The 15769-nt window shown below is 43.2% G+C and overlaps 1 protein-coding gene across 1 annotated transcript; it reads right to left on the bottom strand.

Annotated features, from left to right (window-relative positions):
• Nucleotides 1-12823: 12823 nt before the first annotated feature.
• LOC134343499 (interleukin-8-like) lies at nucleotides 12824-15033 on the bottom strand. The gene is made up of 4 exons (XM_063042219.1): nucleotides 14929-15033; nucleotides 14486-14615; nucleotides 14275-14354; nucleotides 12824-13296 (listed from the first exon to the last, which is right to left on the bottom strand). Exons 1-4 carry the CDS (start codon nucleotides 14987-14989, stop codon nucleotides 13268-13270), a joined length of 300 nt encoding a protein of 99 aa, XP_062898289.1. The 5' UTR covers nucleotides 14990-15033; the 3' UTR covers nucleotides 12824-13267.
• Between the last annotated feature and the right edge of the window lie 736 nt (nucleotides 15034-15769).

Raw genomic sequence — 15769 nt, forward strand, 5'->3', positions numbered from 1 at the left:
AATCCCTGCACACCTCAGCACTGAGATTAAGTTTTCGGGGATCCCAAATCATACTCAGCTCATAGATAGGCTTATTGCGATGCTGAAGCTGCTGTTTTATAGCTCCAGGAGTCTTGAGTATGTGTTTACTTATACCTTCAGGATATGCAGTCTTTGCTGTATAGAATAATGTCTAGTCCTCAAGCCATTCTATACCCGATGACAACTACATTACAATATTCTCAAAAGCACACACAAAATACTGGAGGAACTCAGCAAGTCAGGCAGTTTTGTGCAGATGTGAATATAGAATAGAGCCTGATCTCTGAAACATGATATATCCTACCATTGAATAAGCTTACTCAATTAAACGTTTAAACCTCAAGTATTATACTCAATTATTCTCTGGAGTTTATTTAACACTTCTCCAATGTCTCTACCAGTCCCACACACAAGTGATAGGATACATTATGTATAGATAGTGGGTTTATATGCGAGCAAAAATATTTGTGTAGAGAATGGTGTGGGATAAGTTGGACAATATTGCAAGATCTGACCAGGTTATTATGTGCTGTAATAAGGCTTTTGCTGGAATATTTGCTGCAGCAACAACTGTTCATTGTGCTCGTTGTCCGAGAGGACGAAACATCAGCTTCAGGGCTTTCTGGAGCTGGTTCAAGTTTTAGTTCCCAGATTTGTGAATTGTGGAGCCTGGAGCCGTGTTGACTCCTCCCCCTGGGGAAAGTACAAACATCAGTGAAATTCAGAACTGCAGCACAGATTGCAGCCAGTGTTTGTGAGACCATGTGATTTCCAGGAAATCAGCTTGTTTTATGCTTCATGATGTTCTATACATTGAAGTCTACACTTGCTCCTGTTTGCTTATCATTTGAAATATATCACAACAAACAAAAAGACTATTCCCAGATCAGCCATGTTATAAGCATGTTGGAGTAAACAGAAGCAATCTGTCTTACGTGTGTATAATAATTTTTACCGTTCTCCATTAACAAAGATAATGAGTTCCACGGGAGGTACAAGGCCAGGAGCCAACTTCTACTGCACTGGTAAAATGAATTGTTAATATATTAAATTCACCCATATCAGTAGTTCATGAAAATCAACAAATTAATCAGCACGTCTAAAATTCAACACAGGGGCACGTGTTTTTTTTCCAGAAAACCTGCACTTGACAACCACGAGATTCCTGTACAACACTAGCAATATATTCAATGTCAGAAACTGCTTCCCTTTCTTTGGCTGTTGCATCCAATAATTTCCAAAGTTATGTTTTGATGCAGCTCTTTCAATACCACCTAGCTACTTTGCCCAGGTTGCAGAGGTGGACCCAGTGTAATCAGTCTCCAAGTAGATTTAAACTGAACTATGTGAGGAATACAAAAGTGAATTGATTTTCTCAGCATTGGTGGCCAAAGCAGATTAAATTCTGATCCTGACTTTGCTTAACCGCACATACTGTAAAAAAGAGACAGTACATATCCATCCTCAGTCTGTCAGATTTCACTGACACACTGACGTCCATTCCAGTGTCAGGTGTGATAGGATTTGCGATGTTAGGGGCAAACTCCCATACTCCCATACTGTTAGGGGTCTAGATAGTTTAGAGTTTGTAAAATGTGTTCAGGAAAGTTTTCTAAATCAATATATTGAGGGACCAACTAGAGGGGATGCAATATTGGATCTCCTGTTAGGAAACGAGTTAGGACAAGTGACGGAAGTCTGTGTAGGGGAGCACTTTGGTTCCAGTGATCATAACACCATAAGTTTCAATTTGATCATGGACAAAGATAGATCTGGTCCTAGGGTTGAAGTTCTGAACTGGAAGAGGGCCAAATTTGAAGAAATGAGAAAGGATCTAAAAAGCGTGGATTGGGACAGGTTGTTCTCTGACAAAGATGTGATTGGTAGGTGGGAATCCTTCAAAGGCGAAATTTTGAGAGTGCAGAGTTTGTATGTTCCTGTCAGGATTAAAGGCAAATTGAATAGAAATAAGGAACCTTGGTTCTCAAGGGATATTGCAACTCTGATAAAGAAGAAGAGGGAGTTGAATGAAATGTATAGGAAACAGGGGGTATATCAGGTGCTTGAGGAGTATAAGAAGTGCAAGAAAATACTTAATTAGGAAAGTAATCAGGAGGGCTAAAAGAAGACATGAGGTTGCCTTGACAGTCAAAGTGAAGGAAAATCCAAAGAGCTTTTGCAGGTATATTAAGAGCAAAAGGATTGTAAGGGATAAAGTTGGTCCTCTTGAAGATCAGAGTGGTCGGCTATGTGCAGAACCAAAGGAAATGAGGGAGATCTTAAATAGGTTTTTTGCGTCTGTACTTACTAAGGAAACTGGCATGAAGTCTATGGAATTGAGGGAAACAAGTAGTGAGATCATGGAAACTGTACAGATTGAAAAGGAGGAGGTGATTGCTGACTTGAGGAAAATTAAAGTGGATAATTCCCCGGGACCTGTCAGAGTGTTCCCTCGGACCTTGAAGGAGACTAGTGTTGAAATTGCGGGGGCCCTGGCAGAAATATTTAAAATGTCGCTGTCTACGGGTGAGGTGCCGGAGGATTGGAGAGTGGCTCATGTTGTTCCGTTGTTTGAAAAAGGATCGAAAAGTAATCCGGGAAGTTATAGGCCGGTGAGTTTAACGTCGGTAGTAGGTAGGTTATTGGAGGGAGTACTAAGAGACAGAATCTACAAGCATTTGGATAGACAGGGACTTATTAGGGAGAGTCAACATGGCTTTGTGCGTGGTAGGTCATGTTTGACCAATGTATTGGAGGTTTTCGAGGAGGTTACCAGCAAAGTGGATGAAGGGAAGGCAGTGGATATTGTCTACATGGATTTCAGTAAGGCCTTTGACAAGGTCCCACATGGGAGGTTAGTTAGGAAAATTCAGTCCCTAAGTATACATGGAGAGGTGGTAAATTGGATTAGACGTTGGCTCAATGGAAGAAGCCAAAGAGTGGTGGTAGAGAATTGCTTCTCTGAGTGGAGGCCTGTGACTGGTGGTGTGCCACAGGGATCAGTGCTGGGTCCATTGTTATTTGCCATCTATATCAATGATCTGGATGATAATATGGTAAATTGGATCAGCAAATTTGCTGATGATACAAAGATTGGAGGTGTAGTAGACAGTGAGGAAGGTTTTCAGAGCCTGCAGAGGGACTTGGACCAGCTGGGAAAATGGGCTGAAAAATGGCAGATGGAGTTTAATACAGACAAGTGTGAGGTATTGCACGTTGGAAGTTCAAACCAAGGTAGAACATACAGGGTTAATGGTAAGGCACTGAGGAGTGCAGTAGAACAGAAGGATCTGGGAATACAGATACAAAATTCCCTAAAAGTGGCGTCACAAGTAGGTAGGGTCGTAAAGAGAACTTTTGGTACATTGGCCTTTATTAATCAAAGTATTGAGTATAAGAGCTGGAATGTTATGATGAGGTTGTATAAGGCATTGGTGAGGCCGAATCTGGAGTATTGTGTTCAGTTTTGGTCACCAAATTACAGGAAGGATATAAATAAGGTTGAAAAAGTGCAGAGAAGGTTTACAAGGATGTTGCCAGGACTTGAGAAACTCAGTTACAGAGAAAGGTTGAATAGGTTAGGACTTTATTCCCTGGAGCGTAGAAGAATGAGGGGAGATTTGATAGAGGTATATAAAATTATGATGGGTATAGATAGAGTGAATGCAAGCAGGCTTTTTCCACTGAGGCAAGGGGAGAAAAAAACCAGTTGACATGGGTTAAGGGTGAGGGGGGAAAAGTTTAAAGGGAATATTAGTGGGGGCTTCTTCACACAGAGAGTGGTGGGAGTATGGAATGAGCTGCCAGATGAGGTGGTAAATGCGGGCTCTTTATTAACATTTAAGAATAAATTGGACAGATACATGGATGGGAGGTGTATGCAGGGATATGGTTCGTGTGCAGGTCAGTGGGACTAGGCATAAGATGGTTCGGCACAGCCAAGAAGGGCGAAAAGGCCGGTTTCTGGGCTGTAGTTTCTATGGTTTCTATGGTTTTCTATGGTTAGAGTTTCCAAATGTTCGACTTCATTCAGAAAATTATTCTTTCAGGTTCCCACTCCGGATACCATTGTTACGTACCCCGTAACTGGGTTGCCAAACCAGCAGAAATGGATCACTCAGTTGGACTCTGGATGACTAGAACTAAGAAAGTTTTATTAAAGAAACAAGCAACACAGTACTCTAATCAAACAGATAATAAATGCAACAGTTCAGTAATGATAAACACACATGCACACAGAATTAAGATAACAGGATCAATCAAGCTCTATCGTTGTCTAGGGGTAAATGACCAGTTTCAAAATGACGCAAAGTTCAGTTCAATTTAGTTCAGTTCAGTTCGCAGTAATCGCTGCCGTGGCGATGGACAGTGGGGGGAAGGAGAGAGAGAGCAAAACGAATGAATATTCAAGGCTTCCAGACAGACCTTCGCAGTCAGCTTTCGGGCGAGTCCTTTGTGATGTCATCTGAGGTCACCGACCGTGACCCCTCCGTTTCCAGATACGATCGTTTCTCTGCGCTGAACCTGGCACCCTGGCAAGGGTGGGCACACACCAGGTTCCCGCCGATCGTGCCTTTCCACCCTGTGCGTTTATGGCCCGGTACTTCCCACCGACTTGTGAGAGACGCACCGCTTCCAGGGTCTTGTTACCTCAGGAGTCGTGTGTGTGTCGCCTTAGCGAACCTGTCCCTTTTTATCCCCCTGCTGGGGTATCGCCTGTCCATCACTTCAAACAGTTCGGGGTTCAAAGGGTGAGCCGCTCTTGACAGCTCTCTCCTTCTGCTACTCTCTCTCCCGTCCCTTCATTACACATCTCCAAATGCTGCTCCATTGTTTTCCTTATCTCTCTCTCTCCTGAAGACAGGTGGCAGACCAACTGCTGATCCCACTGGTGCCAGCACAGGCCAGCTAACATCTTAATCTATGTGTATTCTCGTCACACTTCCCCCCTTTAAGGATTTTTACCGGGGGGTAAAAATTACAAACATGAATACATTATTTGATACACTTACAAATATACATCTTTATCAGCTATGTGGCTAATACAGCGAGTTTGAAGTTGTCAACACCTGACAGACAGTCAGCCATCACATTTCCTGTTCCTTTTATATGTGTTATTAATAATCCCTTAGACCAGGTTCCAATTTAGCAAACTTCATAGTGGCCAAAAACACTGATGAATTGCGATCAATGTAACCTCTCATTTGGTTTTTCCCGGACCACAATAACAAGGGTCGTCCCATTCCGACTTAGTTTTCTCTCGCAAGGGCTTAGTAGGAGGGGGAGGGGTAGTGACCGCAGAGTTATTGCAAAACTTCCTACAGTACCCCACCTTCTCCAAGAGCCTTCTGAGGGCCCTGTTGTCTGTCGGGGTTGGGAGGTCAGCGATAGCCTGCACTGTAGCTTGCATCGCTGCCAGCTGCCCCTGTGTCACCACAATTCCCAGGTAAGTGACCTTCATGTGGCCGAACTCATTTTTTTCAAGGTTCACTATCAAGCTGGCTTCAGACAGCCGTATTACATTGCCAATACACACCTCTGTGTTCGTCAGCCCTTTAGTCACTGAATTACTCATTCTATATGGATGTTGTTCACTATGCAGACACCACCCAACGTCCCAGTTCTTTGCATCGCTTCGGGACAATCAAACACACGTGTGGGAGTCGTTTAATTACTTCTCCTAAAGAGTCACTTTGTTCGGGGATTAAGGGAGAGACCTTATCAGCAGACCTGGCCAAAATAATAGCCTTCTCCCATCTGTCGATACCATACTCATCTTTTCAAAATGGTTTTTTTCTCTTATCGGGGGGATCCTAGCTTCATTGATTTCCGCGCTAACACCGACAAGGTTTGTTAGCATATCAAAAGCCTGTGACCGTCTCAGTTCGCGTCGACCATAATCAATAACATCCTTCCTCCGGTGCAGCCGGTAAACCTATTTCATGATTCCACCAACTGTTCCCTCCAGCACCGCAAAATGTCCACCGGGGGGTACCTTGTGGGCCAAGTTAAAAACCTCATCCCCATAACTCTTTTGCACCACCCCCCATTCCTCATCTGCGGGCACGGCACTTGGTCTCCCTTGCTTCCTTAGCACTTCCTCCTCCACACAATAGCCTACAAGTTCCCTTGTTAAGTATGTGTCAGAGAGAGCTGTCTCTGCCAAAACCATCAGCCCCTCGTTTCGCTCCTGCGTCTGCACAAATTCTTTCCTGGCTACTGCTACGTCTGTCCCAGCTCCCTCACTACTTCTTGTCTCACTACACTCCTTCTTTTCACTTTCTACCCCCTTCTTGTACAAGGCTGGCAGAAACGTCTCAGCTAAATTTACTACCGCGGTCCCGTGATGAACCTGTGAGTTCATGGGCGGGGTCTCAATGCTGGCAGGCTGACCTGTTAATCTCACGGCTGGGAACACGATTCCCCCGGCGACGTCATTACCGAGCAAGACTTCCACGCCTTTCATCGGTAATTCGGACCTCACCCCGATCGTGACTAGTCCAGAGACCAGGTTGCTTTGTAAGTGTACCTGGTGCAAGGGACGGTCTCTGTCCCTTCTCCAATACCTTTGACCTTGACCTCCCCAGTCTGGGTCTCTGAGCTAAACTCTAATACACTCTTCAGTATTAGGGACTGACACGCTCCCGTGTCTCTCCAGATCCGCACTGGAACTGGTTTTAACCCCTCCTTCACTGACACCAATCCGGCCGAGATAAACTTCTCGCGCCCTTCCTGAACTTTGGCAGACCTGTCCTTCCCTAACGGTTCGTTTACCAGCTCGATACAGCCAGTCAAAATCGCCATTTTTCCTTTTCCCGTCTCCTTCTTTGGGGCAAAGCACCTGGACGCAAAGTGTCCTACTTTCCCGCAATTATAACAAATGACCCCAGGAGACTTCCTACCAGACTGCTCCTGGCCTACCTTATCCTTCTCACTAGCCCCCGGCTTACTTTCTAACTTTTCTGGCGGACTCTCCCTGCCGTCCTGACTACCCTTCTGGTAGCCTTTACTCGGGGAAAACTTCATTTTATGCGTCAACGCATACTCATCCGCTAACTTAGCAGTTGTGGCTAACGTGGCTGCCTCTTTCTCATCTAGGTAGGGTCTCATACCCTCAGGGACACAACCTTTAAACTGCTCAATCAGGCTCAGCTGTAGCAGTCTGTCATAATCCCCCTCTACCCCCTTCGAGGCGCATCAACACTCACAATATGTCTGCATCTCACGGGCAAACTCTAAATACGTGCGGTCCCGCTGCTTCCTCGCATTCCGGAACCTCTGCCGGTATGCCTCCGGGAACAACTCATAAATCCTGAGGATGGCCTCTTTCCCCACCTCATACCTCTGGGCATCTTCCGCAGACAAATCTGAGTAAGCTTGTTGGGCTTTCCCTTTCAGAACGCTCTGAAGTAAAACAGCCCACTTATCCCTCGGCCAGTCCTGACTTGTAGCAACTTCTTCGAAATGGAGAAAGTACCGATCCATGTCGGTATCGTCAAATGGGGGAACCAGCCTAACCTCCTGGGTCGCCCGGAACCCTCCACCTTGGTTCGGCACGGGTCCCTGCTCGGCCCTTATCTTTAACTTCTCCAGCTCAAATTCCCTTTCCCTCCGCCTCTCTCTCTCTTCTTGCTCCAACTGTCTCTCTCTCTCTCTCTCTCCTGACTTTCTAACTGCTTCTTTTTCTCCCGCCTTTCTAACTCTCTCTCCTGCCTTTCTAACTGCTTCTCTTCGTGTTCTAACTGCCGTACCCGGAACTCGTGCTCGAGTCTCAGTTTTTCAAGCTGCACCTGTACCGCGTCTCCAGCAGGTTTTTCAATAGACACCACCCCCAGCTCACCTTGGGGAAACACACCTTTAGATGCATAGTGCTCTACGATAGCTCTGTGTATCTCCTCTCTCCTCATTGTCGACTTCCCCTTAGCAAGATTCAACCATTTGGCCACAGCTACCAATTCCGATTTCCTGGCATCCTCTAATGCCTCCAAGTTCAGCGCCTTTATAAATTCCTCAGCCTCCATTTCTGCTGTTTGTCTTTTCTTTCTTTCGGGAATTTTGACCCAATCAATTTACTCCGTCCCAAATTTAGCGTTCAAAATCGCGGACGAGCCCCCACTTATGTTACGTACCCCGTAACTGGGTTGCCAAACCAGCAGAAATGGATCACTCAGTTGGAGTCTGGATGACTAGAACTAAGAAAGTTTTATTAAAGAAACAAGCAACACAGTACTCTAATCAAACGGATAATAAATGCAACAGTTCAGCAATGATAAACACACATGCACACAGAATTAAGATAACAGGATCAATGAAGCGCTATCGTTGTCTAGGGGTAGATGACCAGTTTCAAAATGACGCAAAGTTCAGTTCAATTTAGTTCAGTTCAGTTCGCAGTAATCGCTGCCGTGGCGATGGACAGTTGGGGGAAGGAGAGAGAGCAAAACGAATGAATATTCAAGGCTTCCAGACAGACCTTCGCAGTCAGCTTTCGGGCGAGTCCTTTGTGATGTCATCTGAGGTCACCGACCGTGACCCCTCCGTTTCCAGATACGATTGTTTCTCTGCGCTGAACCTGGCACCCTGGCAAGGGTGGACACACACCAGGTTCCCGCCGATCGTGCCTTTCCACCCAGTGCGTCTATGGCCCGGTACTTCCCACCGACTTGTGAGAAACGCACCGCTTCCAGGGTCTTGTAACCTCGGGTGTCGTGTGTGTCCTGCCTTAGCGAACCTGTCCCTTTTTATCCCCCTGTTGGGGTATCGCCTGTCCATCACTTCAAACAGTTTGGGGTTCAAAGGGTGAGCCGCTCTTGACAGCTCTCTCCTTCTGTTACTCTCTCTCCCGTCCCTTCATTACACATCTCCAAATGCTGCTCCATTGTTTTCCTTATCTCTCTCTCTCCTGAAGACAGGTGACAGACCAACTGCTGAATCCACTGGTGCCAGCCCAGGACAGCTACATCTTAATCTATGTGTATTCTTGTCACACCATGTTCACACTCAGTTTGGGGTTGATGGCTACTGGCAGTAGTTTAGGTAGGTAAGGACCTCCCATGTATGGTTGAGCCTGAATAAAGAGACACTTTTGTATCTAGACCACATCAATACATCAATATTCCAGACCCTTGTGCCCAGGAACAATTCACGGACCATTCAGAAATCTGATGGCGGAGGGGAAGAAGGTGCTCTAAAACAATGAGAGTTTATCTTTAGGTTCCTATGCCTCCTCCCTGATTATAGTCAGAAGCAGAGGTCACGCCACTAATGTTGGACATCCTGAATGATAGACTCTGTATCCTGGACAAAACGTATTTAGAAGGTGTTCTCGATGGTGGGTGGGCAGATGCCCGTGATGGGCCAGGCTGAAACAACGACCTCTGCAGACTCTTACAATCCGGTCTATTGGTGTACACAGTCTAATTCATGTGAATGAGCAATTGAACATCAGCTAGCACATGGGCTTCACACAGCAAGTTCTTGATATAGTGCGAAGGGGGACAACTACAAAGTGAGTTCTCCCACACTGGAATTAATACTCACACGTAAGAGGGAAGATGTTCAAACACAATATGATCAAGTACGTTTCCACACGTGGACACACACACACACACACACACACACACACACAAGCACACACACATGGGTTTAATTCCTTTTCCTGTTATTCACCCTCCTGTTAATGAGCCATTGAGTTTAAGGGACAGTTGGGATTAACAATTAGTGATAACCTGTGAATTAGCAAGAAGAAATGTAACATTTAATGGTCCATCCTGACACTTGAGCTATTCTTGATGCCAACTTCAGTTTTCTCACATAGAACATAGAACATATAACAGTACACCACAATACAAGCCATTTTGCTCATGATGTTGTGTCGACATTTTAACTTCCTCCAAAATCACTCCAATGCTTTCCTCACACATTGTCTTCCATTTTTCTTCCATCCACGTGCCTATCATAAATGTCTTTAATATATCTGCCTTCAACACCACCCCGGCACCTCGTTTCATGCAGCCATCTATCTCTGTACAAAAAACGTAGCTCTGACCTGCACCTATACTTTACTCTAATCACCTTAAAATTTAGTCCTCTCATATACATCATTTACTTCCTAGGAAAAGGACACTGAATGTTCACTCTGTTAATGTCTCTCACCTTTGTTTACACTGCTGTAAAGTCAACTCTCGCCCTCCTACTTCCAAAGAGGAAAACCCAAGCTTGCTCAACCTTTCCTCATAATACATGATGTCTGATCCAGCCCATCTCCTCTGCAACCTCTCTGAAGCTTCCCCGTCCTCACTACAATGAGGCAATCAGAAATGAGCACAATATTTTAAGTATGGTCTAATCAGAGTTGTCCAGAAATGCAAAATTATCTTGTAACTCTTCAACTCTGTTATTCAACTTCTGAAAGGCAAAACATCATGGCGTTCTCAAACACTTTACCAAATTGCACATCATTTTTGAAGATATACATACATGGACCCCACAATCTCTTTGTTCCTCCACACTGCTACGAATTCTGCCATTAACCCTGTACCTGGCCTTCAAGTTTAAACTCACAAAGTGTATCACTTCACACTTTTCCAGATTAAACTCCATCTCCCACTAATACATCCTTCAGTTTCCCATTATAACCTACGACAACCTTCCACACTATCCACAACATCACCAACTCTTGCAACACCTAGAAAACTACTAAGCTGTCCAACTACTTACTCATCAAGTCATTTATAAATATCTCAAAGAACAAGGCTCTCATAACAGATCACTGTGAAACACCTCTGGATACCAACCCACTGGCAGAATATGCTCCATCTACTACCACCCTCTGCCTTCTGTGGGCAAGCCAATTCTGTATCCATGAGGCCTCCTGAATTTTCGAGTGAGCATGCTATTGGGAGCCTTCTCAAATACCTTACTAAAAGCCATATACACCACATCCACTGCTCTGTCTTAATCAAATTGTATGCTCATTTCCTTTCAGAATTCAATCAGGCTTATGAGACATGATCTGTCCTTTGCAAACTCACACTGACTATCCCTGATCAAGTCTATGCTTCTCCAAATGTAAATCCTGTCTCAAAGACTTCTCTCCAATCATTTTCCCACCAATGGCATAAGATTCACAGATCTATCATTCCGAGGTTTATCCAAATTACCTTACTTGAACAAAGAAATAATATTTGTCCACCTCCAATCTTCTGGTACTACTATTGTGAACAGTAAGAATGCAAAGATCATCACTAAAGGTGCAGCAATCTCTTCTCTTGCTCTCTCAGTACCCGGGGTAAACCTCGTTCAGTCACAGGGAATTATCTATCCCAATGTTTCTCAAGAGTTCTACACATCCTCTTTCTTAAAGTTGACATGTCGCAGCCTGTTCAATGATAACCTCACATTTGTGAAGCTGCCTCCCGTTGGTGAATAGTGAAACAAAGTATTCATTGAGGACCTCCCCTGATCCTTCAAGTAAAAGTATGTTTCCACTTTTATCTCTGACGGTCATAACTCCAGCTAATCATCCTCTGGTTCTTCACATACAGTACATGTAGAATGAGCTGATGTTTTCCTTAATCTTACTCACCAAGGTCTTCTCATGTCCTTTTCTGGCTCTCCAAAATCTAGTCTTAATCTCCTCCTGGCTACTTTATAATTCTTCAAGCCCAAAATTTCAGTTTCTGGTCTGATGTTAATTGCACTGCAGATCCAGTTTGTCTGTGTTAAGTTACAATGACAGGTATGTCAGTTGCCCTGACAAAGAATCTTCTGTCTCAACGATTCAACAATTCCGTGACATTGTACTAATCTGTGCCCTTCATCTGTGCAGTTGACTAAATGTCACAACTATCTCAGTGTGTTTTAACCAAGATGAGTTCAGCGATTTCAATTTACCGGCATTTCAGGCGTTGTATGCAAATATTTAAAGTGTCATGAGGCAAACTTGAGCTCAGCTATACAGCACTATATACATTGTACATTGTGCTTATGATAATTATCCCTTGAAAGTATCACCCATTATCTTAATTCTCCGAATACAAAACATTAAATTTAAGCTGAAATTTTCGAAACCCGCTAAAATTCCCCACAGCCATTGTGCAGATTTGGCTGAGGACCCACTGCTCTTCATTCTTTAATTAGTTCATTTATTAAATGAAGAAACACAGGACCATCTACTGAAGATTCAGAACCACTGACAACGAATTCTTTTTTAGAAATACAATTTATTTTAATTTCTTAAATACATTTGAGGAATGTTCAACAAATTCATTCACATATGACAGAAGTCCAGCTTTGATGGATAATAATCTGAATCCAGTCAGTAAAAGTTCCCTCAAGACAAAATATTTCCATCCACATATAAAGTTTATTCTTACTTAAAACTTTTATTTCATCCAGTGATTATCAGACTATTAGCAGCACTATCTTTTAAAATGTAGATATTTTACAGAAAAATTACATCAGTGGAGAGTTTACTTCAACAGATTCTAGATAGATTCTAAAATCTGACGCTTCACAAAAAAAACCACCATATTTTCATGAAAATATCAACTGTCAAAAACTTGCAGTAAAAAGGCACAAGGTGATTTCAGACATTTTTACTGTTATTTCTATAGAAGAATGTTTCATTCAAATTAGAACACTTTTGGTCCAATGTACTGCCATCAGTATATCACCATTTCCGAAAGAATTTAAGCAGGAAAGGGGAAGGTAGGAGTGGGAATTGTTGTAAACAATCCCATGGATCCTCCTGCTTTAATTTCAGGGATGGCAGAGAGCACAGACCACCACCCATCACTGGCTTCCCTTGCGGACTGAGATCATTTTAACTCTGTAGTCATGGAGATTCACTCACCATCTTAGTTTAATACCACCATCATCTCCCAACCCGATAACCAATATTATATTTTAGCAAATGACTCCGGTCTCATTTACACTTTTCCACAAGGTCACAGGTCCAGAATCTAGTTTAATTACCATAAATTGCACAAGAACCCTATGATTTGCACAAAATGTAACACAAACATCAGATGGTGTCCTCAAATGCAAACAGGTCGTGTGTCCAGGTAAAAAAAATGTCCTGTGACAGGGAGAAACAGCAAGATCACTCTCAGAAGACAATGAAGAGGAGACACTGGAATGAACCACTGGATGGTGATATCACAGAGTTAACACCCAGGGCTGAACTTCCATCTTTCCCCATCGGATAATCTAGAGATGGAATTCATTCGCTCATTTTGCAGCTTCAGTTTTTTGATTTGTGTTGTTTCCCACCTGTAAAATTATTGAATAATTTGTATCATTACCCACAGATTTTCAGCATATAGTATCTCAAGCAACAGAATTAAATGAGTTTTCAAACTGACTTTCCACAAAAAGATGCCTTGGAAACTTGCTCATACCTCATTGATATTGTAAAAGGTATAAACCAAACTGCATCGTACTGTGTTCAAATTCATTTCTAACTTCTCACAAAGTTACACCATGCAGGCATGTGATGTACCATTGCTGACTTCCCTGGCATCAACAGTTCATTATCTACTGTATTGATCTGAGTTGAATCACTTTCTGACACCCATTTACCATCCTATCATCTCTTTACAAGGAAAAAATCTAGAGCAGGACTTCCCACCTTTTATTGTACTATGGACTTCGTGTTGTGAACCCCTGTTCTAGAGAGTGAACACCATCATTAAGCAAGGGATCCATAGACCCCCATGCAGGGAACCCCTCTTCCAGAAAGTAAACACTGTCTGTAGCTCCAACACCAAGATGATGGAGACCATCCAGGACAAAGCATTCTGTGCAACTGGCACCCCAATAATTTATTCACCCAACTGCCCCTATCCTATGGCTGCAAACAATGGTGAAAATCATTACTTAATATTTTATTCTAAACATCACTGGTTAGACGATAAATCATTCTTCATTCATTAATCTCAGCTGGAATTAAAAGGTGTGATAAACAGTATCAGACATCAGTTCAGCAATTAATAGCTTTATGGTGACCCAATCTCTACTTCCTGGTCCCTACCACAGTTCCAAGGAACATTAATAATGTGAGAGGCTCAGCTCTGACAGCAAACATGGCGAATGAGTTTGCTGTCATTCCAGGTTACGGCAGGAACGACAGTGAGGAGCAGACAGCTCCCTCCACTATGAAGGGCCAGAGTCACACAGCAAAAACAATTCTTTACATCTACGTTACTTAGCAGCTTAAGAGTAAAATTTTGACAAGCACCAAACACTGACCTTTCATGGCTGTTATGAGAGCCTGCAACCACCTGGCATCAGGATCCACACACACTTTCGTCTCATTTTTCAGGGTGACACTGCGAAAAGACAGTATCATTCAAAATTTAATTCACAGAAACAGTATGTCTTCTCTTGAGGTGCACAGTTTATGAAATAAACATCAGTAAAGGAATGAAGTTAAATTTGATAATCTGGCTGCTTTACTCACATTATCTCTGCTCTCTCACAGTGGGATCCTTTGGGAATGTATTTCAAGCTCCTGATGGACGTCGGATGAATAATATCAAAGCTGGTTCGAATGCAATGGCACCGTCCTTGTGCTCCTGGGATCGGAACACCTGAGGAAAGATTATATTCACTCAGATTTCATTGTTGCTTCAAGGAGAACAAAGCCTGTAAAACTTGCTGATACTCCACCAGTGTTTTTGCTTCATCAAAGCATCACCAGACAGGAGCTTGCATATCTCACTATCAAATGTTGCAGGAAAGCTGCATGAATTAATCTTATATACATCTGATGCTGATGCAATTTACAGTTACAGATATTTAAATATTTCTCACTTTCATTCCTTTCTACATTGTAAACAATACAAGAACCACAAAATAGGTACATCACTTGAATAAAACTCCAGTTCAGATATCTCAACATACCCTGTGCAGCAATGGCACACAGAAGGAGGATGAGGATGGTCACAGTGGCTGTTCTGTCCATCTTCCACTTTGTACAGCAGACGGATCTTCTGTTCAATGCAGCTGTTCTCTGCTGAATCAAGACATGCTGAAACCATTCAGTGAGCTTCTATTTATTGGGACACTCTTCTCCATTTTGCATAATCTCATGCAGGGAACTCTGCCAAACACTGACGTCCTGAAGCAGGAGATTTCCTGCTCCCAGCTCAGATCTACTTTCACTTCTGTAGCTTTACATTTCAGCATGTGTGTGCTTCAGAGCTGTAATAGGATTATCTACCAATATAGCTGTTGATTCTGTTGGACTAATTTGAAGATTGATTTGTTTATTTTCAGGAAGAAATGAATAATTCATTTTTAGCAAAGTTAATGGTGCAAATGAACCAATTGTTTGCTTTCTAGCTTTCAAATTCCAGTTCTGGGCCTTATTCTCACAGGATTGGAAAGTCTGCAGTTCAGGAGAGCATGCTCACTACAAGATGGAGTTTATACCTGCGATTTCCTGGAAATTGCTCTCCCATTCAAAATCTTCATGTTGCAGCATGTCTCCCAGCTCTTTAATGTTGCAGGTTTGGAAAATACATAGATATTTCCAACATTGGATACAATCCACACTTTGTCTGAAGAATCAGCATGTTGCTGCATTGGTCCCAGACCTGGAATCATTCTTAAAACTTATCCATCCTCAGTGTTCACATTCTAACTGTTTGCTCTGCTGGCCTCACTCAGTTGCCACACAGCAAACGTGCATTGCCTCATCCCCTCCCCAAGTCTGCAAATCCCAGAGCATGCTCCACACTAC

The sequence above is a fragment of the Mobula hypostoma genome, chromosome 3 (assembly GCF_963921235.1).
Source record: "Mobula hypostoma chromosome 3, sMobHyp1.1, whole genome shotgun sequence".
In the NCBI taxonomy this organism is placed as follows: domain Eukaryota; kingdom Metazoa; phylum Chordata; class Chondrichthyes; order Myliobatiformes; family Myliobatidae; genus Mobula; species Mobula hypostoma.